We start from the raw sequence: 24,654 nt of genomic DNA, 5'->3' as shown, positions 1-24,654 counted from the left end.
GATGCCTTTTTCCACCTCTTAGATCAGGCTTGGATGCCTTTTTCCACCTCCTAGATCAGGCTTGGATGCCTTTTTCCTCATCTTAGATAAGGCTTGGATGCCTTTTTCCACCTTTAGTTCAGGCTTGGATGCCTTTGTCCTCCTCTTAGTTCAGGCTTTTCCTGGGCATAGAGTTGTACAAACATCCGGGACACGCACATGAATTATGCACCGTAGCAGGGTTACCTTACACTGAGGCTTCTACAGAACGGAAGGTAACCCTGCTACGGTGCATAATTCATGTGCGTGTCCCGGATGTTTGTACAACTCTATGCCCAGGAAAAGCCTGAACTAAGAGGAGGACAAAGGCATCCAAGCCTGAACTAAAGGTGGAAAAAGGCATCCAAGCCTTATCTAAGATGAGGAAAAAGGCATCCAAGCCTGATCTAGGAGGTGGAAAAAGGCATCCAAGCCTGATCTAGGAGGTGGAAAAAGGCATCCAAGCCTTATCTAAGATGAGGAAAAAGGCATCCAAGCCTGAACTAAAGGTGGAAAAAGGCATCCAAGCCTCATCTAAGAGGTGGAAAAGGCATCCAAGCCTGATCTAAGAGGTGGAAAAAGGCATCCAAGCCTGATCTAAGATCAGGCTTGGATGCCTTTTTCCACCTCTTAGATCAGGCTTGGATGCCTTTTTCCACCTCTTAGATCAGGCTTGGATGCCTTTTTTCCATCTCCTAGATCAGGCTTGGATGCCTTTTTCCACCTCTTAGATCAGGCTTGGATGCCTTTTTCCACCTCTTAGATCAGGCTTGGATGCCTTTTTCCACCTCTTAGATCAGGCTTGGATGCCTTTTTCCACCTCTTAGATCAGGCTTGGATGCCTTTTTCCACCTCTTAGATCAGGCTTGGATGCCTTTTTCCACCTCTTAGATCAGGCTTGGATGCCTTTTTCCACCTCTTAGATCAGGCTTGGATGCCTTTTTCCACCTCTTAGATCAGGCTTGGATGCCTTTTTCCACCTCTTAGATCAGGCTTGGATGCCTTTTTCCACCTCTTAGATCAGGCTTGGATGCCTTTTTTCCATCTCCTAGATCAGGCTTGGATGCCTTTTTCCACCTCTTAGATCAGGCTTGGATGCCTTTTTCCACCTCTTAGATCAGGCTTGGATGCCTTTTTCCACCTCTTAGATCAGGCTTGGATGCCTTTTTCCACCTCTTAGATCAGGCTTGGATGCCTTTTTCCACCTCTTAGATCAGGCTTGGATGCCTTTTTCCACCTCTTAGATCAGGCTTGGATGCCTTTTTCCACCTCTTAGATCAGGCTTGGATGCCTTTTTCCACCTCTTAGATCAGGCTTGGATGCCTTTTTCCACCTCTTAGATCAGGCTTGGATGCCTTTTTCCACCTCTTAGATCAGGCTTGGATGCCTTTTTCCACCTCTTAGATCAGGCTTGGATGCCTTTTTCCACCTCTTAGATCAGGCTTGGATGCCTTTTTCCACCTCTTAGATCAGGCTTGGATGCCTTTTTCCACCTCTTAGATCAGGCTTGGATGCCTTTTTCCACCTCTTAGATCAGGCTTGGATGCCTTTTTCCACCTCTTAGATCAGGCTTGGATGCCTTTTTCCACCTCTAAGAGGTGGAAAAAGGCATCCAAGACTGATCTAGGAGATGGAAAAAGGCATCCAAGCCTGATCTAGGAGGTCATCGTGCAGTTGTATGGCTAGATATACTGTATGGGTATAATATGTAATCTGTAAATATTGGATTAGTAAACTGTCGCAGCTGCTGTGGAAAATCTGTAAGTCGCCACAGCTATTGTTGGCTCTTTCCCATAAGAAGCGTGAAGCTGTTTCCCCTATTCTGAAAAACCCTAAAATTGAAAAAATCGAACAAGTATGGCCCTTTTATTCTTATTATAAATAATTAACAGGAATTGGAGCTCCACAATACACAGACGTACAATAACAAATTGTATTGTGGTACCGTGTTAGCCAGACAAATCAATGTGAGTACTTTTAGGCCCAATGATGACAGAAGTATTCTAGGATAAAGTATAAAGGTATCACTCCTAGAATACTTCTGTCATCATTGGGCAGAAAAGTATTCTCAACAATACACAGACAAAATTCCAATGAAAACAAGACAGAATATGGAAAACTGAAAAGCCATCAGAAGAATGTGTTGTAGACGGTGGGCTAGTGGGGTCCTCTTAGTGATTCTGTCTCTTGTTGAGGATTTGCTGCACATAAATATATAATATACATCTGTATGTAGCACTCTGCTTGTATCTTTCTGCACCCGCCGCTGCCTCCTCACTGCTCATGGCAGCTCTACAACAGCGGCCGCCCAGCCCTTGGCTTCACAGCAAAGGAATGCACTTCGGAAAATGTGACTCTTTATTGGATAAACCCATGTAGTGACAGAGACGCTTGTGTTGCATAATGACGAAGGTATTAACTGTTGCCTTGCAAGCAATTTGTGAGCATTGACTATAAACATGTATCAATGTATTGTGATTGAGCAGTCAGTGTAGTTCTGACAATACCAGGCATATAGGGCCCGATTCATTAGTGCTTATGCGCCTGATTTTTATTGAGTCTTTGGTGTTTTGCATTTTTTTTGTTCCAAATTCATTGTACCTGTTTTAATTTTTTTTTTTCTAGTTCGCCACTGCGGACAGAGTTAGGATTACTAGATGTTTTCGTCTGATTCATCATTTAAGACTTTTCAAAAAGTTGGAGATGTTTTTGAGCAACTTTTTGTTCTTTCAAAAAGTTGGAGATATTTTTGAGCAACTTTTTGTTTTAAAAAAATAGTTTGTCAAAAAAACCCAGTTTTTACTTTGCGCAAACTTCATGAATGATGAATTTGGGGTATAAAATGTAATCAAATGCCAAAAGATAAAACAAAGGAAATGGTCTTACGTGAAAGATAAATCGAGCCTGTGGTCTATATATCAGCATTATGTTCCACTGTGCGCAGTCTGAAGCTGGAATAGCGCATTTTTTTTATTTGTCACTGTGCAGCTGTCATAAGCGACCAATGGCCAAGATGATCCAGGGGCGACTGAGTGCCGAAATTTGAAATGCAAATATACCATCATTTTTCTGGTTGGTTAATAAAGGTGACTCTGGTAATAGTTTTGTCTTTTTTTGACAAGTGTAAGGCTTCATTCAAACATTGTGTTCTGTGTTCGGATAGAACACACGCCCAGTAAAGTCAGTGTGGATTTCACGTCTGTGCTTTTTTTTTTTTGTGGGCAGTATTCACAGAAAAAGGTAACCTGTCCATTTTTGATCTGTATTGTGGGTCAAACTCACAAATGCGAGTCAATGGTTGAGTGCAAGGCACAGTCAGGTGATATAAATCAGACAGAGATCGGAACACAATGCTCGGACTGTCCGGCGGCTCTCCTGACCCGATCGTGACAGCAGCATTGAAATACATTAAAAGCCGCCAGCCAGTCCGAGCATTGCTTTCTGACATCTGTCCGATTTTATCTAATGGTCTTACTGCACCGACTCGGATGCCATTCGTGTGACATCTGATTGCCTTCAGTTTTTGCTGTAAAACATTTTTTTCTGCATACAAGAAAAACGGATGCTACGCTGATGGTTAGAAAGATACATGGACCAGAATGGATAAAACATTCATTTTTATTTTTTTATTCAAAACAAGAAAGATAAAGCTAAACATGAGTGAGGCCCAACACTGAGGTGTAATCTGCATACTTGTTTGGTCAATTGCCACCATCGTAGGCTTGGTCTAAGCAAGTCACATGTGTCAACAGCAATGTGGGACTGTACAATAAAAAAGTCAAATTGTTTTAAAGAGGTTTTCTCATCAAGAGTTCTCCGCTCCCTGCCTCCCAGCTTCCTTCTTGCCAGGGCAGTGCACTAATGATTGAAAGCACAGATCAGTGGCATCATTACATAGTTACATAGTTACATAGTTATTAAGGTTGAAGGAAGACTGTAAGTCCATCTAGTTCAACCCATAGCCTAACCTAACATGCCCTAACATGTTGATCCAGGGGAAGGCAAAAAAAACCCATGTGGCAAAGAGTAACTCCACCATGGGGAAAAAAATTCCTTCCCGACTCCACATACGGCAATCAGACTAGTTCCCTGGATCAACGCCTTATCAAGGAATCTAGTGTATATACCCTGTAACATTATACTTTTCCAGAAAGGTATCCAGTCCCCTCTTAAATTTAATTAATGAATCACTCATTACAACATCATACGGCAGAGAGTTCCATAGTCTCACTGCTCTTACAGTAAAGAATCCGCGTCTGTTATTATCCTTAAACCTTCTTTCCTCCAGACGTAGAGGATGCCCCCTTGTCCTGTCTCAGGTCTATGATTAAAAAGATCATCAGAAAGGTCTTTGTACTGTCCCCTCATATATTTATACATTAACATAAGATCACCCCTTAGTCTTCGTTTTTCCAAACTAAATAGCCCCAAGTGTAATAACCTATCTTGGTATTGCAGACCCCCCAGTCCTCTAATAACCTTGGTCGCTCTTCTCTGCACCCGCTCCAGTTCAGCTATGTCTTTCTTATACACCGGAGACCAGAACTGTGCACAGTATTCTAAGTGTGGTCGAACTAGTGACTTGTATAGAGGTAAAATTATGTTCTCCTCATGAGCATCTATGCCTCTTTTAATACATCCCATTATTTTATTTGCCTTTGGAGCAGCTGCCTGACACTGGCCACTGAATATGAGTTTGTCATCCACCCATACACCCAGGTCTTTTTCATTGACGGTTTTGCCCAGAGTTTTAGAATTAAGCACATAGTTATACATCTTATTACTTCTACCCAAGTGCATGACCTTACATTTATCCCCATTAAAGCTCATTTGCCATTTATCAGCCCAAGCTTCTAGTTTACATAAATCATCCTGTAATATAAAATTGTCCTCCCCTGTATTGATTACCCTGCAGAGTTTAGTGTCATCTGCAAATATTGAAATTCTACTCTGAATGCCCCCTACAAGGTCATTAATAAATATGTTAAAAAGAAGAGGGCCCAATACTGACCCCTGTGGTATCCCACTGCTAACCGTGACCCAGTCTGAGTGTGCTCCATTAATAACCACCCTTTGTTTCCTATCCCTGAGCCAGCTCTCAACCCACTTACACATATTTTCCCCTATCCCCATTACTCTCATTTTATGTAACAACCTTTTGTGTGGCACCGTATCAAAAGCTTTGGAAAAGTCCATATATACTACGTCCACTGGGTTCCCTTGGTCCAGTCCAGAACTTACCTCTTCATAGAAGCTGATCAAATTAGTCTGACATGAACGGTCCCTAGTAAACCCGTGCTGCTACTGGGTCATGAGGTTATTCCTCTTCAGATACTCCAGCATAGCATCCCTTAGAATGCCCTCCAGGATTTTACCCACAGTAGAGGTTAAACTTACTGGCCTATAATTACCGAGTTCAGTTTTTGCCCCTTTTTTGAATATTGGCACCACATTTGCTATACGCCAGTCCTGTGGTACAGACCCTGTTATTATGGAGTCTTTAAAGATTAAAAATAATGGTCTATCAATGACTGTACTTAGTTCCTGCAGTACTCGGGGGTGTATCCCATCCGGGCCCGGAGATTTGTCAATTTTAGTTATTTTTAGACGCCGCTGTACTTCCTGCTGGGTTAAGCAGGTGACATTTAATGGGGAATTTTTATCACTAGTCATTTTGTCTGCCATGGGATTTTCTTTTGTAAATACTGATGAAAAAAAGTAATTTAGCATATTGGCTTTTTCCTCATCCTCATCCACCATTTCACCCAGACTATTTTTAAGGGGGCCAACACTGTCATTTTTTAGTTTCTTACTATTTATATAGTTAAAGAATATTTTGGGATTATTTTTACTCTCTCTGGCAATGAGTCTCTCTGTCTCAATCTTTGCTGCCTTGATTTGCTTTTTACAGAATGTATTTAATTTTCTGTATTTATTTAATGCCTCCTCACTACCTACTTCCTTTAATTCTCTAAATGCTTTCTTTTTGTCCCTTATTGCGCCCCTTACAGCTCTATTTAGCCATATTGGTTTCCTCCTATTTCTAGTATGTTTATTCCCATACGGTATATACTGTGCACAGGTCCTATCCAGGATGCTAATAAACGTCTCCCATTTTCTTTGTGTATTTTTGTGTCTCAGGATATCGTCCCAGTTAATTGCACAAAGATCCTCTCTCATCCGTTGGAAATTTGCCCTCCTGAAGTTTAGTGTCCTTGTCACCCCCCTACTACCCATCTTATTAAAGGTTACATGAAAACTTATTATTTTGTGATCACTATTCCCCAAGTGACCCCCAACCCTTATATTTGATATGCGGTCTGGCCTGTTGGTTAATATTAATATTATCATTGGGCCGCTGGCCTGAACCTTGCATTCTTTCAGACACTGCAACCAGCGGCTACTATGTATGTGCGTATATATATATATATATATATATATATATATATATATATATATATATATATATTGTAATTTTATACATTTTAAAAATTATAAAAAGGAAAATGGGCCGATGCAAAAGTTTGGACACTCTAGGAGATTTATCCAGCTGCACGTCTACCCAGCTGCACGTCTATCCAGCTGCACGTCTCAGCTGTGGCCATCCAGCTGCACGTCTCAGCACATCTCAGCTGCGGCCATACAGCTGCACAACTCAGCACATCTTAGCTGCGTCCATCCAGCTGTACATCTCAGCTGTGGCCATCCAGCTGCACATTTCAGCACACGTCAGGTGTGGCGATCCATCTGCACGTCTCCGCACATCTCAGTTGTGGCCATCCAGCTGCACGTCTCAGCACGTCTCAGCTGTGGCCATGTGGTCATCCAGTTGCATGTCTCCATCCAGCTGCACATCTCGGCACATCTCAGCTGTGGCCATCCAACTGCACAACTCAGTACATCTTGGCTGCGTCCATCCAGCTGTACATCTCAGCTGTGGCCATCCAGCTGCACATCTCCATCCAGCTGCACGTCTCAGCACATCTCTGCTGTGGCCATCCAGCTGCATGTCTCGGCTGTGGCTATCCAGCTGCACGTCTCGGCTGTGGCCATCCAGTTGCACCTTTCCATCCAGCTGCACATCTCAACACATCTCTGCTGTGGCCATCCAGTTGCATGTCTCAGCACATCTCAGCTGTGGCCATCCAGCTGCATGTCTCGGCACATCTCAGCTGTGACCATCCAGCTGCACAACTCAGCACATCTTAGCTGTGGCCATCCAGCAGCACATCTTAGCTGTGGCCATCCAGCTGCACATCTCAGCTGTGGCCATCCAGCTGCACATTTCAGCACACGTCAGGTGTGTTGATCCAGCTGCACCTCTCAGCACATCTCAGTTGTGGCCATGCAGCTGCACATCTCAGTTGTGGCATGCAGCTGCACATCTCAGCTGTGGCCATCCAGCTGCACATCTCAGCACATCTCCACTGTGGACATCCACCTGCACTTCTCCGCTTTGGCAATCCAGCTGCATGTCTTTGCACATCTCAACTGCTTCCATCTAGCTGCATATCTCGGCTGTGGCCATCCAGCTGCACATCTCCCCTTTGGCAATCTAGCTGCACGTCTTTGCACGTCTCAGCATATCTGAGCTGTGGAGATCCATCTGCGCGTCTCTGCTGTGGCCATCCATCTGCGCGTCTCTGCTGTGGCCATCCATCTGCGCGTCTCTGCTGTGGCCATCCATCTGCGTGTCTCTGCTGTGGCCATCCATCTGCGCGTCTCTGCTGTGGCCATCCATCTGCGCGTCTCTGCTGTGGCCATCCATCTGCGCGTCTCTGCTGTGGCCATCCATCTGCGCGTCTCTGCTGTGGCCATCCATCTGCGCGTCTCTGCTGTGGCCATCCATCTGCGCGTCTCTGCTGTGGCCATCCATCTGCGCGTCTCTGCTGTGGCCATCCAGCTGCGCGTCTCGGCTGTGGCCATCCAGCTGCGCGTCTCGGCTGTGGCCATCCAGCTGCGCGTCTCGGCTGTGGCCATCCAGCTGCGCGTCTCGGCTGTGGCCATCCAGCTGCACGTCTCGGCTGTGGCCATCCAGCTGCACGCCTCAGCACGTCTCGGCTGTGGCCATCCAGCTGCACGTCTCGGCTGTGGCCATCCAGCTGCATGCCTCAGCACGTCTCGGCTGTGGCCATCCAGCTGCATGCCTCAGCACGTCTCGGCTGTGGCCATCCAGCTGCATGCCTCAGCACGTCTCGGCTGTGGCCATCCAGCTGCATGCCTCAGCACGTCTCGGCTGTGGCCATCCAGCTGAGTGTGATTGATTTGTAAAAGTTTTGAGTCCCTTGTTACTGTAAAAATTCAGATAATGTTCCTGACAGCAGGAACAAGTCTTTATAAATCTGACCATGTGTTCTTCACATTGTATCATACTGTCTGCACAGTGTTTGCTTCAGTAATGTGATAAGCCCTATATTTGTATAGTGTTCATTAAATGGGCTCTATTATATAGCAGCTTTAAATGAACTCAGGAAGGAACATAGAAGATAAGGCTCATCATAGCAATAATGAGATTATATATTTACATAATTTCATTTATGCACCCAAATTTTGTGTCCGTTCTTCCCCCATCTTGGATTAGAGGACGACAATGTGGCCACAGGGTCTGTTCTCCGTTCTCTTTTATTATTGTTGTAGAGAAGAAGATTCCTGTGTATGGGGAGGATGCTAACATGAGCTGAGCCTAACTCCCATTGGACCCAATGCATGTGCCTTAACTGCCTGTATGGCTTGTTTGACTCCATCTCTCCTCGTCTTTATCCCCAGTGAGGACGAAGATGATGATCTTCAATACATTGACCATGATTATGAGATTCCAGTGCAGAAATCTGGGAAGAAAGTCTGGAATAGAGTTAAATGGTCCAAAGAAGAGGTAGTGTTTACAGGCTCCATATGTCTCACCATTCCTTCTCTTTATGTCTTCAGTTTTCATTGAAGATGTGTTTTTGTTTTTTTTTGTTTTGTTTTTTTTAGGATGCAAGATTGAAGAAACTAGTTGAACATCAAGGGACAGATGACTGGGCTCTAGTTGCTTGTCACTTCATGGTAAGCTGGCACAATACACATGGGCTTTCTACATGGACCTTAATGATCTAAAGGCATCCTGACTCATCCAATTAGTAAATTAGTATCTATGAAAAATTCCAAGACCTAGGCCCGGAGAGCTCCCACCATGCGGGAAGTAAGCGGATCATGTGCGGATGGTACCCAGGGTGGAGGAGAGGAGACTCTCCTCCAGGCCCTGGGAACCATATTTGTGTTTGTGTAAAAAAAAAAAAAAGAATTAAAATAAAAAATAATGATATACTCACCTTCTGGTGGCCCGTGAAGTCCTCCCACCTCTCAGCACTGCACGCGGCCGTCCAGTTGCAGGGTTGCTGTGCGAGCAGGACCTGCGATGACGTCGCGGTCACATGACCATGATATCACGAAGGTCCTTCTCGCATAGCATCTTTGGAACCGTGCAGCGCCGAGGAGATCGGGACGTCGGGCGGTGAGTATAACCATTTTTTAATTTTAACATTAGATCTTTTTACTATTGATGCTGCATATGCAGCATCAATAGTAAAACAAGTGCAGGAGTAAACCCACAGCGGAAACCGCAAGACAAACCGCGATAAATCTGCAGGGATAACCACAGCGGTTTTGCCCTGCAGATTTATCAAATTCGCTGCGGGAGAACCCGCAGAGGACTCTTCCTACGTGTGCACATAGCCTTAGTGGTCATAATCATGGAAAGCTGTCACTATGTGAGTGACTGTAACCATGGATATGTAAGCTATTGCAATGCCCTGCACATGGGGGAAAGGACATAGCGAATCAGGAGAACTATACTTCATTTCTAATTGGAGGTATATGCTAATATTATTATTATTATTATTACACCTACCATATATTGGGATAGGATCTTGGAGATGGGAATAACATTTTAGCTTGTGCCATATGTGGTGCTTAATAGTTGAGACCTAGGCCCGGAGAGCTCAGCTTTTCTGCTTGTCATTGTACATTTACATGGATTAGTTGCCAAATCTAACTGGCATGGAAGCTAAGCCTGAGCTCGCACCACACTTAAACTGGAAGAACAGGTGGTAAGAATGTAGTAACTTGATGTATTTGTGATCCAGGCCATGTGTAACGCAAGGTAACACGTTCCTAAATAATATTTCCAATTGAAATGTGTAGGTACATGTGTGTCACGCTGTTGCTTTGGGCAGATCTCCATCACAGTGGCTTGTCTTCTTTTAGAACCGGTCAGATATTCAGTGTCAGCATCGGTGGCAGAAGGTTTTGAATCCTGAGCTTGTAAAGGGACCTTGGACCAAAGAGGAAGATCAAAGGGTAATTTGTGTCTAGAGCGTCTTGTAAGACTTGGCTCATCATTTTAGATACATATTGTGTCTAGAACATCTTGTAAGACTTGGCTCATCATTTTAGTTACATATTGTGTTTAGAACATCTTGTAAGACCTGGCTCATCATTATAGTTACATATTGTGCCTAGAATGTCTTGTAAGACCTGGCTCATCATTTTAGTTACATATTGTGTCTAGAATGTCTTGTAAGACCTGGCTCATCATTCTAGTTACATATTGTGTCTAGAATGTCTTGTAAGACCTGGCTCATCATTTTAGTTACATATTGTGTCTAGAATGTCTTGTAAGACCTGGCTCATCATTTTAGTTACATATTGTGTCTAGAATGTCTTGTAAGACCTGGCTCATCATTTTAGTTACATATTGTGTCTAGAACTTCTTGTAAGACGTGGCTCATCATTTTAGTTACATATTGTGTCTAGAACGTCTTGTAAGACCTGGCTCATCATTTTAGTTACATATTGTGTCTAGAATGTCTTGTAAGACCTGGCTCATCATTTTAGTTACATATTGTGTCTAGAACTTCTTGTAAGACGTGGCTCATCATTTTAGTTACATATTGTGTCTAGAACGTCTTGTAAGACCTGGCTCATCATTTTAGTTACATATTGTGTCTAGAATGTCTTGTAAGACCTGGCTCATCATTCTAGTTACATATTGTGTCTAGAATGTCTTGTAAGACCTGGCTCATCATTTTAGTTACATATTGTGTCTAGAATGTCTTGTAAGACCTGGCTCATCATTTTAGTTACATATTGTGTCTAGAACGTCTTGTAAGACCTGGCTCATCATTTTAGTTACATATTAGTAAACGGTAGTACCGCAGTCCTTCTGCCGATGTTCTGGTACCGACCACACCAGCTACATCGTGAAATCGTGCGATCTGCAGTCATATTGGAGAGTGTGTTTAGCCTCCAGTGGGGAAGAAGAATCCGTTCTCTGCTGTCTCCAGAATGCTGTCACATGACACAACTTGGGGGGAGAGGGGCACGAAAGGGGTAGGGGGATGATTTAGAAGCGCAGAATCAGGTTATAGAAGAGTCAGCTGGATAACTGGATGCACTGACTTCTGGACAACAGAAAAAACATTCCGTGGTTGAATTAATAGTGCAGACAATGGTGAAAAAATAGTGAAATTTGTAAAAAATTTTAAAATTTACAAATTTGCTACCATTTGAGAAAATATTTTTTATTCTCCAGTATAAACTTTTTTCTAACCTAATAGAAAACGTTAACGTGTGCCTTATAGTAGCCATCCAAATTAGCTAAAAGGGGGCTAACTAGCATACCGGTACTTTTCTTTTTCCCATAAAGTATTACCTGGCCTATAAGACTCCTCTGCAGGCATTCTCCACAAGGGTCTAACATTATCCCTCATTTAGACGTCTGTTTTTCACATATATTACAAAATTTACCGTGTGCACTACTGGACAGACTGGTGCTAAGGTTAGGTTCCCACACCTTAATAGACTATATATAAAAAGAACCTAGCACTCAACTTGATGCTTAAAGGTGCGCTTTATTGTAGTGGTACTCAGTAAACGTTTCGGTCCTACACATGGACCTTCGTCAGTAACGTACTAAGGTTAGAGAAAAGACCATAGGGTCAAGTATCACAAAAGGAGCAGCGTCTTACATAAGGGCCAGAAGGGAGCGGTACTGTGGAGTACGTGGTGAGGAGTGGCGTAGACAGACGCGGATTCCACCGCTGGTCTCAGCGGTGGAATCCGCGTCTGTCTACGCCACTCCTCACCACGTACTCCACAGTACCGCTCCCTTCTGGCCCTTATGTAAGACGCTGCTCCTTTTGTGATACTTGACCCTATGGTCTTTTCTCTAACCTTAGTACGTTACTGACGAAGGTCCATGTGTAGGACCGAAACGTTTACTGAGTACCACTACAATAAAGCGCACCTTTAAGCATCAAGTTGAGTGCTAGGTTCTTTTTATATATTGTTTTTCACATATAGTCATGGCCAAAAGTGTTGGCACCCGTGAAATTGTTCCAATTTTTCTCCTAGAAAATTATTGCAATTACAGATTTTGTTATACACGATAATTTCCTTTGTGTGTATTGGAACAACACAAAAAAAATCTATATAATTTCCCCCCTCCCAAATTGACCAGAATTATTTACTGGCACCCTCAACTTAATATTTAGATGCACACCTCTTAAATTAAATAACTACAATCAATTGCTTCCTACAGCCATCAACAAGCTTCTTGCATGTGGAGCGCCCCCAGACGCAGGGCCGCGGGGTACTCGGTACCGGGCCTCTCTGTCTCAGTTCTGGGGTTGTCACGGTGGCTAGACCCGGTCCGTGACCCTGCTAAGGGGCGTCCAATGAAAGATGAGATAATGGTGCGTGGTGCAGGTCGCGGTGAATAACGAGGACACAGGGTTGCAGTCTCTTTACCTCTTTACTGAAGGCTTCAGGATCCGCAATAAAGAGTACTGTTAACAGGGCTGGCTGAGACCGGCCGGTCCGATGGCACCTCCAGAGTTCCCTTTGCAGGTGGAAATCTGTGCCTACCTTCTAGCGCCTGTGTGTTGTAGTATTTCCCTGCTGAGCACCACGGGATAGTCCTCACAACTGTTGTGTCTGTTTCTGATGATTTCTCACAACTTGTATCTGTTCTGATGTTCTTCTCCGTCCCCCAGATGATATGGATAGGACGCACCCGTATGACGGGTAGGCCTGGAGTTCTTCCGGGACCCTAGTGACGCCCCCCTCTCCCACAGTTGCCCCGTATGTCTGCTTAGGTGATCTAGGTGAGAGAGCCAACCTATAATTAACTGTCCTGCCGTTGGTTTGAAGTAATGCTTGGAGCCCAATACTTCCTCGGCATTCCGGCCACCGGCTACGCACCTCAGTAGGATGTTGCCTCGATCTTACGGCACAACTCCTACTGCTGTTATCTCCTTTTTTGCTGTGATCTCGTTTCTCACTTCTCCACAATAAACCTCGCCTCTTGTCCTTTCTTGAGATACCGCCGCAATGTAGTGCAGGCGCGGTTCCTTAACGCTCTGTCTTGTTCGCTAGGCCTCTGTCAGGATCCCACCCCTGACAGGAACCCCCCTGAATCTTTCTCCTGCAACACCCCCTACCACAGGATGTTGCCTGGTTCCAACCCAGTCAGCTTCTCTCTAACTTCCTATCCAACCCCCAGTTTTACCAGATTGTGAGGAGTGGCCTAATACATAGTACCCTTTGCTCCCCCTGGAGGCCAGACTGTGAAGTGTATTGGTGTCTGTGATACCTGGTCAGGTGAACTCCTTAAGTGCCATCAGACGTACCATCACTCCCCTTAGCGGCGGAGCGTCAGTACTGCAACGACCAGGACTCTGGGGCGCTGCACTTGTCTCAACTGGAATTTTTGACCACTGCAGGTCTCTCATATTTGAAGCGTGCCTTCTCCCAACAGCAATTTTAGGATTTCTCCACAGGTGTTCAATGGGATTTTGATCCGGACTCATTGCTGGCTACTTCTGAACTGTCCAGTGCTTTGTTACTATCCATTTCTGGATGCCTCTTGAAGTATATTTGGGGTTATTGTCCTGCTGGAAGACCAATGACCTAGGTAATCTTCATTTTTCAAGATGCCTTGCACACCCTCAAGGCATCCAGTGTCAGAGGCTGCAAAGTAACCCCAAAACATTTTTGAACCTCCACCATATTTTACTGTAGGTACTGTGTTCTTTTCTTTGTAGGTCTCATTCTGTTTTCGGTAAACAGAATGATGTGCTTTACCAAAGAGCTCTATCTTGGTCTCATCTGTCCACAAGATGTTTTCATGAGCATCATATGCTTCAAAGAAAAGTTGTTCACCCATATTTTTGGAAAGGTGCCAACAATTTTGTTTGGCCCGTTTTTGGGGTTTACTGTGAAATTATGTCCATTTTGCCTTTTTATATTGAACAATAGAAAAATGTGTAATTGCAATAATTTTCTGGGATAAATATTTCATATTCTGGAACAATTTAAAGGGTGCCAAAACTATTGGCCATGACAGTACATATGTGTTCTGCTAGTGTTTTCACAGACAGAAGACGTATCAATTATAGAAAATAAAATGCAGATGCCTGAATGAAGCTGTAGGCAGTAGTCACATTAGCGTATCTTATCGGATGCGACATGCTAATGACCCTTGGCTCCAGCTCTGCTGGGAACATAAGACAGATGTGCACTGTGCTCCAATTTTCTTGCATAAGGGAATGGCACCACAGGTGCTGAGGAGACGGAGAAAGTAATTTCTCCATCTCCTCTATATCCGACATCGGCATAATCACACTGCACTCAGATGACATCCGAGTGCAGTCCGATGTTTCACACACACCTATGGACTTGAATTCTCAGATGCAAATGCAGTATGCAACTAATATCTTCTCATACCAGATCAGCATGAGAAAATAATCACAGATTTGAGCTGCCCCATGGTATAGCACTGGTCGGAGGCCGTGTTATAGGCTCCTGCGACTCCAGCCTTAGACTAATGCTAGCCATGTAAGAGTATGTCTAAAAACACATATTTAACAATTTTTTTTTTAAGTGCATAATAGCTTATAAGATCTGCGTTGTATGGCTGAAATACTTTATGTAGCTTTTTTAGGACAAGAAGAGTTTTTGTATTACTTGTAACCGCATTTCTTCTCCTGCCTGGTATCAGGTGATTGAATTGGTTCATAAATATGGTCCCAAAAGGTGGTCTCTTATTGCAAAGCATCTGAAGGGGAGAATTGGCAAACAATGCAGGGAGCGATGGCACAATCACTTAAACCCGGAAGTAAAGAAGTCTTCTTGGACACTAGAAGAGGACCGCATAATCTACAAGGCTCATAAACGGCTTGGAAACAGATGGGCAGAAATTGCAAAACTGCTTCCAGGAAGGTAAGAATCTGTTCTTACTTGTGAATAGGTTGCATTTTTATATAAAATAAGACCGAGATCTGTTTTAGATGGATATTCCCATTGCTTGGTTTCCAGCTCCAAACTGTTATGCAGCACCCAACAACCTAGAAAACTAATTAGAAAAATGTTCTGAGCCTGGAATCACATGTACTGACCCCAATCCATGGAACATTTTGTCTGCCAGTCCTCGCCAACTTCACCAAATTTCTGAAAAGTGGCTACAACTTAGTCGGGATGGGGCATGGCCAAGCACATCACAAGTGGTGTAAAATCCTATAGACATGCACTTCTGCCTATGACTGGAGTACACTTCTTATGGTGGTGCACATTATACTCCTTTATACCATTCAAGAAGGTTAGCGGTACAAAGGACAAATAAAGAAGAAAATTGTTTTTTTTCTTTTAATACTTTTTACTTTTTTTTTAATGTGTTTTTCATTGTGGTGGTTGCTTCAAAAACTACACTTGTATTTACCCGAAAAAAAAAAAAAAAAAGTTTTTGTTAACATTTCAGCTCTAACTTTTGTTCTGAATGTTAGCTATTCTTACAATTGAGTTTTAATATACAGTACTTTTCTATAAATATGAATGTCCAATAATCCAGAATATCTCATATTCTGCAGGACTGAAAGAATTTGATAAATAATTATTATACAGTCTCTTCCTAAATTCAAAACAAATGGTTTTCTTTGCCATGTGCTATTTAGTAAATACATGGATCCATAAAGGGGTTGTCTACCGTTTTGCGAGCAATTTTTTTTCTGCTTTTCAATTGGACAAGGCTGACGGACAGGTCTGGTCACAGGCTCCTCCACCAGCAGCCATTGTATGGACAGGAGATCTGTGCGGAAACAGCACTAACCAGAGCGGGAGGAGAACCTGTCATTGTCAGACCTATATAATAGTAAGTGCCACAAAATCCTATCCTCAGCTCATCTGATAAAGCAAAAGATAATGTGGCCGACCTCGTCACCTCATTCTGCAGTGTCATACAGAGGCTAAAGGAAGCAAACGATGCAAAAAATGTTATGTAACCCAGCTGGAAAAATGATTTTTAGCCCCAACTGCATACATTTATGTAAGAAAAAAATTGCCCACAAAGCTGGACAGCCCCTTTAAGCAAGTAGCATTTCCTCTTCTCTTGTATCCCTCCCTTGATTATCCTCTTTGGAAATTTAGGATTAAATAGTTTAAATACGTTTAAATAAATTTAAGGGTTTGTCCATAAAGAATCTGATACACTCTTTAGATTATCCAAAGATCAATTTGTAAAATTAGAGAGTCAACCAAGATCTCTGGCAATCTTACAAATCTATGGAAAGAACTCCAATACATGTATGTGTGTATAGTATATACCGTATATAATTATATTATTGCCTACAGGCATATGGAGTCACAAAGTCCACAATAGTCTAAGCGAAAAGTATTTTATTACTGAACATGTAAAAACTATTAAAAAGATTTAATAATTAGATAATTAAGGTCCACAGTGAAGAGTGAACTAAAGCAACGCTGATGAGCAAAAAGAACATTGTCAACAAGTCATATTGTGTAGACAATATCAAGTGTAAATAATGGCATAGTTCAGGGACAATAATGCAGGTAAAAGATATTATCCCGGTTGTAACAAAATACCATTAGCTCAAAAAGCCGTGCTTACCATAGTTCAAAGTCCCCCTGTGCATTCCTGCAAACCCCAATGTGTGTTTCACATCGGCTTCCTCAGGGGGCTCCCTGAACTAGGCCATTAGGTACACTTTTTATTATCTATATAGTACAGGGTGGACCATTTATATGGATACACCTAAATAAAATGGGAATGGTTGGTGATATCAATTTGCTGTTTGTGGCACATTAGTGCATGGGAGGGGGAAAACTTTTCAAGATGGGTGGTGACCATGGCCGCCATTTTGAAGTCTGCCATTTTGGATCCAACTTTATTTTTTTTTTCAATGGGAAGAGGGTCATGTGACACATCAGACCTATTGAGAATTTCACAAGAAAAACAATGGTGTGCTTGGTTTTAACGTAACTTTATTCTTTCATGAGTTATTAACAAGTTTATGACCACTTATAAAATGTGTTCAAAGAGCTGCCCATTGTGTTGGATTGTCAATGCACCCTCTTCTCCCACTCTTGACACACTGATAGCAACACCACAGAAGAAATGCTGGCACAGGCTTCCAGTATCTGTTGTTTCAGATGCTGCACATCTCGTATCTTCACAGCATAGACAATTGCCTTCAAGGGAACCTGTCACCCCCAAAATCGATGGTGAGGTAAGCTTACCGTCATCAGGGGCTTATCTACAGTATTCTGGAATGCTGTAGATAAGCCCCCGATGTTACCTGAAAGAGGAGAAAAAGACGTTAGATTATACTCACCCAGGGGCGGTCCCGCTCCGATGGGTGTCGCAGGTCCGGGGCCTCCCATCTTCATTCCATGATATCCTCTTCTGGTCTTCATGCCGCGGCTCCGGCGCAGGCGTACTTTGTCCTGTTGAGGGCAGAGCAAAGTATTGCAGTGTGCAGGCGCCAGAAAGGTCAGAGAGGCCTGGCGCCTGCGCACTGCAGTACTGTGCTCTGCCTCAACAGGGCAGACAAAGTACGCCTGCGCCGGAGCCGCAGCGTGAAGACCAGAAGAGGACGTCACGGAATGAAGATAGGAGGCGCCAGAGCGAACCTGAGACACCCATCGGACCCGGACCAGCAGCGGGACCGCCCCTGGATGAGTATAATCTAATCTCTTTTTCTCCTCTTTCAGTTAACATCGGGGGCTTATCTACAGCATTACAGGATGTTGTAGATAAGCCCCTGATGACGGTGAGCTTACCTCATCATCGATTTTGGGGGTGACAAGTTCCCTTTCAGATGACCCAAAAGATAAGTCTAAGCGGCTCAGATTGGGAGACCTTGGTGGCCATTCAACTTGCCCACAACGACCAATCCACTTTCCAGGAAACTGTTCATGTGGGAATGCTCGGACCTGACACCCATAATTGATGGTATAGTGTGTTATATGGGGTACAAAGATAGTGGGGCCATTCTTCATCAATGGAAACCTCAGTGTCACTGGATATCTGAAATTGCTATATGATGATGTGTTGCCGTCTTTATGCACTGAAGATGTCACTCGTTGTCACGAGTTTTTCCAGCAAGATGGTGCACCACTACATTATGGGTGTCAGGTCTGAGGATTCCTAAAAGGAATCTGACCACCTAAGACTAGCATTTCTTCTGCGGTGTTGCTATCAGTGTGTCAAGAATGGGAGAAGAAGGTTGCATTGAAAATCCAACACAATGGGCAGCACTTTTAAAACATTTTATAAGTGGTCATAAACGTGTAAATAACTCATGAAAGAATAAAGTAACGTTAAAACCAAGCACACCATTGTTTTTCTTGTGAAATTCTCTATAAGTTTGATGTGTCACATGACCCTCTTCCCATTGCAAATATTATAGTTGGATCCAAAATGGCCGACTTAAAAATGGCCACCATGGTCACCACTCATCTTGAAAAGTTTCCCCCCTCCCATATACTAATGTGCCACAAACAGGAAGTTGATATCTCCAACCATTCCCATTTTATTTAGGTGTATCCATATAAATGGCCCACCCTGTATAACTTGTTACCCATGTTATTTTGCTTGTCTGGGTTCTTTTTACTTGACTCTTCACTGTGGACCCCATTTCTTAAATCTTTTTAATAATTTTGGGCTATGCTCTTTGGGTTTTATATGTTAGGTAATACGATACCATCTGGGCTTTGTGACACCATATGTTTATAGGATATATAAAATGGGATTCGGGCAGCACTGATTGGACAGTGTCACCCCACTAAGTGGTTACACCCAGATGTGAACTTGTTCTTCTGTTTCTCAGAGGGATAGTGGAGGTGTGTGGTGGCATACATCGTGAATGTATAATTCTTTATGTTCTGCATTTTTTTTTATTAATTCTAGGACTGATAATTCTATAAAGAATCACTGGAATTCTACTATGAAACGCAAAGTGGAGCAGGATGGATATTTGCAGGATTTAACAAAGAAGGAACAGCCTTCAAAACACCATCCTAAAGCGTGTGCTACATTTGCTCACTTGCAGCCGCAGAACATGTACTATGTGCCAGTCCAATCTCAAGTAATTATCCTCTCCATTTCCATACGTTAACCTTCGCCATCTCTAAAAGTGCAGCTTTATCTTCCACACAGTGGAGGTATCTATTTAGAGCGGAATCAGTGCTGCCCCTCATTCTTAGTGAATCAAAGATGATTCTTTCATTACTTGTCCCCTCAGTCCACGCCATTCTTGTGGCTCGCTCTTTGTAGATGACCTCCACCCTTGGCTCCTCTCTCCATATGGCATCTGCACTACTACTTCATACGTGCATCCATCACTGTCACCTAGGAAGAATCGCCCATTTTGTTCAGCCTTTCTATACCACTGTCTCTAGGGATGGGGTATATCTGGCCCATTTGTGGGTTTTTTCCTCCTATTTTTACATACTTCCTTTACCTCTTGAAACTCCATATGTTTGGATTAGTCATAACCTGCCAGGATCTCTGTGTAGATGAAATATATATGTATTTCATGATTATTATTCTTCATGTCTCTGTATCGTGGGCCACCCACTTCTCATTTAAAATTCTTTTGTCCTCTTTGACATGACTTTCTCCATTCTCGTTCACACTCCATCTGTTCTTCATTGTTTCCTTCTCTTTAACTTGTTTTTTAGAGTATTTCAGTGCTCCGTCTTCATCTTTTCTCTACTTGTCCCCAGATCCTTATGTGTTGAAAAAGAGAGCAGGATAATGACCTGACGGGGTTTGAGTAATGGAACTGAGGCCCAGTGTATAACATACTATAGTTTATTGTAAAGTACCGAGTTACCAAGTACCAAGGGTCAGTTACAAGTGATTGGCTGCAGAGCTTGAGAATTGCTCTATAAGAAAACCAGATGGTGAAATGTCCAGAATGAGAATAGTTGTGTAGGTAAATTGGGTAAAACATTAGCTAAAAAAAGGGACTTTTGGCTACAAAAACTATATTTTAAATAATGGTGAGCTAAATGTTCCTTAATATCTTAACATGGTCACATATAAATCTTGGTTCTAAGCTCCCTAAGAGTATGAGGATGATTGTTTACTTACATCTCATGCATAAGATATCTGTACACTGTTCCCCATCTATGGAACTCCTTTAGTTCAGTCTTTTGAGGTGTAGTGGTATTATGATGGGCTGTATTAGCAAATTTAGAACTTTTTTTTTAGTATGAGGTTCAGTTATTAAAGGGTTTATCCAGTTAAAACAAGCTCTTGCCTATCCACATAACTTGCTGATCATTGGAGTCAAAGCACTGAGACCTGTACCAACCAGCAAATGTATTGCTTAAAGCAGATTCCTTTAATGTAACAACGCGTCTTCCCAAAATCTGAGTAGAGATTAGCAATGTGTTAAGGGAGCCCCAATATTATGACAAAATGTGAGTGAAAATAAATGTATAACACTTTGTTTATTCAATGATTTATTTCACTGAGTCAGAAAATAAATTCTTTTGTCGTTCTGGTTCCTCAGGTTCCAGGATACCATTATGTGCCTTCTGATAACATCCGCATGGAAAGTGCTCACAGCTCCTATGCTTTCATTCAGGTAACGTGTATTGTGTGACGCGTCTGCCTAAACGTAAAGGTAGATAAGAGCAGTAATACTATAAAGCCTGTTTATAGAAAGCATGTTCTTATGTAGTAACAATAGGCTTTATGCTTACATACTATATATAAGGACCATTTTATTACTATGGAGCTGTCCCCCCAGACGTGCAAGTCCTCGTCTTCTCCTTATTTAGTAAATGCTTCATAGCTGTATCAGTTTCTAGTTGTCCTAAGTCACTATTACTACAAATGATATGTTAATATTATATTAATGTTAATATTAAATAATAATGATAATATGCTGTAGACCTCAAGGAGGTTCAGGATGTCTTTAGAGCCTTTTCATTTTGCTGGTTCAAGAACTTACGGTATATTTTACCAGTGACCTAATAAAGTAACTAGTGCAATATTTTCTTATAAAATAATACTTTCACAATAGAGAGGTGTACATGCATTGTGTAGGTGAACTGAGAAATGCAGATGAGTGAGTGTTTATTCTATACCAGTGTTCCACTATTGTATATAGCGCAGCACAGGCGACTTTAATCTACCGATCTTCATTGTGCTGCACTTCCCTGATCTGCTACTGTGTGAAGCCTCTTCTCTGTCTCCATGACTGTTGTTTCCCCTCTTCTCTGGTTCTTTTACATGCCTCTCAGCAGCCCTTTGTTGATGTGGATGACCCTGATAAGGAAAAACGGATAAAGGAACTTGAGTTGCTGCTTATGTCAGCTGAGAATGAAGTCAGAAGAAAGAGAGTGCCATCTGTAAGAAGGCTCTTTGACTCTTTTTCTAATCTTCTCTCACTATTGCATGCTCTGTTTTCTAAATTCCTTACAATCAATAACTGAAAACCTGTCAGATGATTTATGCTTCCCTATGGAAGAGCAGGAGAGAAGCTGAGCTCTGTCATATACATTGGGGAAAATACTTGATACACTGCTGATTTTGTACACACTATAGTAGGGATTTTGGTGTCATGGGGCAACATTGACTTTCAGCTCCCTCCAAAGATTTTCTATTGGGTTCAGGTCTGGAGCCTGGCTAGGCCACTACAGGACCTTGAAATGCTTCTTACAGAGCCACTTCTTAGTTGCCCTGCCTCTGTGTTTCGAGTCATTGTTATGTTGGAAGACCCAGCCACGACCCTACTTCAATGCTTTTACTGAGGGAAGGAGGTTGTTGGGCAAAATCTTGCGATACATGACCCCATCCATCCTCCCTTCAATACAGTGCAGTTATCCTGTCCCATTTGCAGAAAAGCACCCACAAAGTATGATGTTTCCCCCACCATGCTTCATGGTTGGGACAGTATTCTTGGGGTTGTACTCATCCTTCTTTTTCCTCGAAACACGGCGAGTGGAGTTGTTACCCAAAAGTTCTATTTTGGTATCATCTGACCACGTGACCTTCTCCCATGTCTCCTGTGGATATTCCAGATGGTCATTGGCGAACTTCATACTGGCGTGGACATGTGCCGGCGTGAGCAGGGGGACCTTGTGTGTCCTGCAAGATTTTAATCCATGATGGCATAGTGTGTTACTAACGGTAATGTTTAAGACTTTGGTCCCAGCTCATTGACTAGGTCCTCCCGTGTAGGTCTGGGCTGATTCTTGATCTTTCTCAGAATCATCCTTAACCTACGAGGCGAGATGTTGCATGGAGCCTCAGACCGAAGAAGATTGACAGTCATCTTGTGTTTCTTCCATTTTCTAACAATTGTGCCCACAGATGTTGCATTCTCACCAAACTGCTTGTCTATTGTCATGCAACCCATCCAGTCCTTGAGCAGGTCTACAATTTTGGCCCTGGGGTCCTTAGATAGCTTTTGGTCTTGGCCATGATGGAAAGGTTGGAGTGTGATTAATTGTGTGGACAGGTTTCTTTTTACAGGTAATGAGTTCAAACAGGTGCACTTAATACAGGTAATGAGTGCAGAGTAGGAGGACTTCTTCAAGAAAAACTATCACGTCTGTGGGAGTTAGAATTCCTGCTGGTTGTTAGGTGATCAAATACTTATTTCATGCAATAAAATGCAATTTAATTATTTAATAATCATACAATGTGATTTTCTGATTTTTATATTTAGATTGTCTCTCACAGTTGAAGTGTACCTACGATAACAATTACAGACCTCTCCATTCTTTCTAGGTGGGAAAACTGGCAAAATCGGCAGTGTATCAAATACTGATTTACCCCACTGTATAGGTTGATATGATATGAAGTAGGCTTTGTCTGTAAATTGTGTTATGACTGAAGAAGAGGCAGGGAGAGTCCTGATAACCCCACCCAAACCCACTGAGTGAAAGGTCTGAAATTTTGGGGACATATTGATTCACTCACTTCTATACCTTTATAACGCCAAAATACATTGGATATTTATTGTGTAACAATTATGTTGTTTTTTTTAAAGAGCAGCAGCCTTAGTTTTAAGTATATGCAGTAATGTGATTAAATTCTATGAATTTCCAAAGTATTAAGGACTTGGAAATAGAGGGTAGAAAATGAGCCTACGTTTTTTTTTGTTTTGTTTGTTTGGTTTTTTTTTTTTTGTCATCTGTTTGCATTCGATAGTTTAATTCATCTTCTCATTATTGGTGCCTTTATTCTTGAAGTACTGCGTACATGCCCTGCAGAATTAAATATTTGAGCTTGTTTAAAAATGTTTTTAGGAAAACTGTTATTCCAGGTGTGCGATTTTGCTCTAGGTTCTGCATCGCTAACTGAAGTCAGCATATATTGTGCAGGGTAGTTTTTTTTTCATAGGGCGGTGAGAGGTCAGTGAAAATTTTTACTTGTAATTTTATATTTCTTAACATATTGTTGTGGGAAGAATCATTAAAGGTGTTGTCCGGTCTAACAATAAAAGTCTACAGTCGCTCTGTGTGGCTGCTGAATCATGACTGTGTGCGATGTGCACACTGTTGTGATTCTCCTGTATGACCCAAAGGTTCTTGATAAAAAAAAAAAAACATGAACTCTATTCCATATTAGTTAAAACAGGAAGACAATGTGGGCAACGTTTCGTCCATAATTGGCCTTTTTCAAGCCTAAAAAAATACAGCTCCATCAAGAACCTGTGGTTTTAGTGCCTTGGCTTCTCTGAATTTTCTACATTTTTTTTGGACTGTGGTGGATGATCTTGTTGAGCAATGCACAAGTTTGGTCAATGGTTCGTCTGAATCTACTATTCTCCTGTATGACCCAAGTCAGTGGGTGATCACGTGACCACATGTATGAGATTTCCACACTTGCGGTCACTTTCCTACTTGTCTCATTCGCATTCTTTCAATTGTCGTCTATTGAGGGGAGACGGATAAGACTAGTAGACCAGTGACCGTAAGTTTGCAAATCTCATACATGTGTTCACATGATCACCCGCTAGCTTGGGTCATACAGGGGAGTCCTGACATTGTGCACATCACACACTCTCACTTCTACAGTCTATAGTCAGATAAAGTGACTGCCTTTAAGATTGTAAATGGCGTAGGTTACTAATCAATGCCAGGTCGTACTGGCTCATACCCAGTTTGTTGGTCCGTTGCACTTGGTATGACAGAACCCCTTTTAACTAACAGGAGCTTTTAATCTTCTGTGCCACAAGTTATAATGTCTTGAGATACTAATATTTTTTTGCCACCACCCACATGAAGAAGTGATCGACCTTTACATATTAATAGCAGTCAAATAAAGAAGAGAAAGGA

At 42.5% G+C, this 24,654-nt stretch overlaps 1 protein-coding gene across 3 annotated transcripts in view; it reads left to right on the top strand.

Annotated features, from left to right (window-relative positions):
* Nucleotides 1-24,654, top strand: part of MYBL1 (MYB proto-oncogene like 1) — a 58,527-nt gene that overhangs the window by 4,221 nt on the left and 29,652 nt on the right. Inside the window, exons 2-8 of one of the 3 annotated variants that reach the window (XM_077270595.1) lie at nucleotides 8,785-8,890; nucleotides 8,992-9,063; nucleotides 10,264-10,356; nucleotides 15,059-15,279; nucleotides 19,262-19,439; nucleotides 20,874-20,948; nucleotides 21,613-21,717. In XM_077270595.1, coding sequence (XP_077126710.1) covers nucleotides 8,785-8,890; nucleotides 8,992-9,063; nucleotides 10,264-10,356; nucleotides 15,059-15,279; nucleotides 19,262-19,439; nucleotides 20,874-20,948; nucleotides 21,613-21,717 — 850 coding nt within the window. Of the gene's footprint in view, nucleotides 1-8,784; nucleotides 8,891-8,991; nucleotides 9,064-10,263; nucleotides 10,357-15,058; nucleotides 15,280-19,261; nucleotides 19,440-20,873; nucleotides 20,949-21,609; nucleotides 21,718-24,654 lie in introns of all 3 variants that reach the window. The other 2 variants (XM_077270594.1, XM_077270596.1) reach the window with 2 other exon arrangements.

Source organism: Ranitomeya variabilis, chromosome 6, assembly GCF_051348905.1.
Source record: "Ranitomeya variabilis isolate aRanVar5 chromosome 6, aRanVar5.hap1, whole genome shotgun sequence".
NCBI lineage: Eukaryota > Metazoa > Chordata > Amphibia > Anura > Dendrobatidae > Ranitomeya > Ranitomeya variabilis.
The sequence above is the reverse complement of the archived record's forward strand: the minus strand, read 5'-3'. Positions and strand labels throughout refer to the sequence as shown.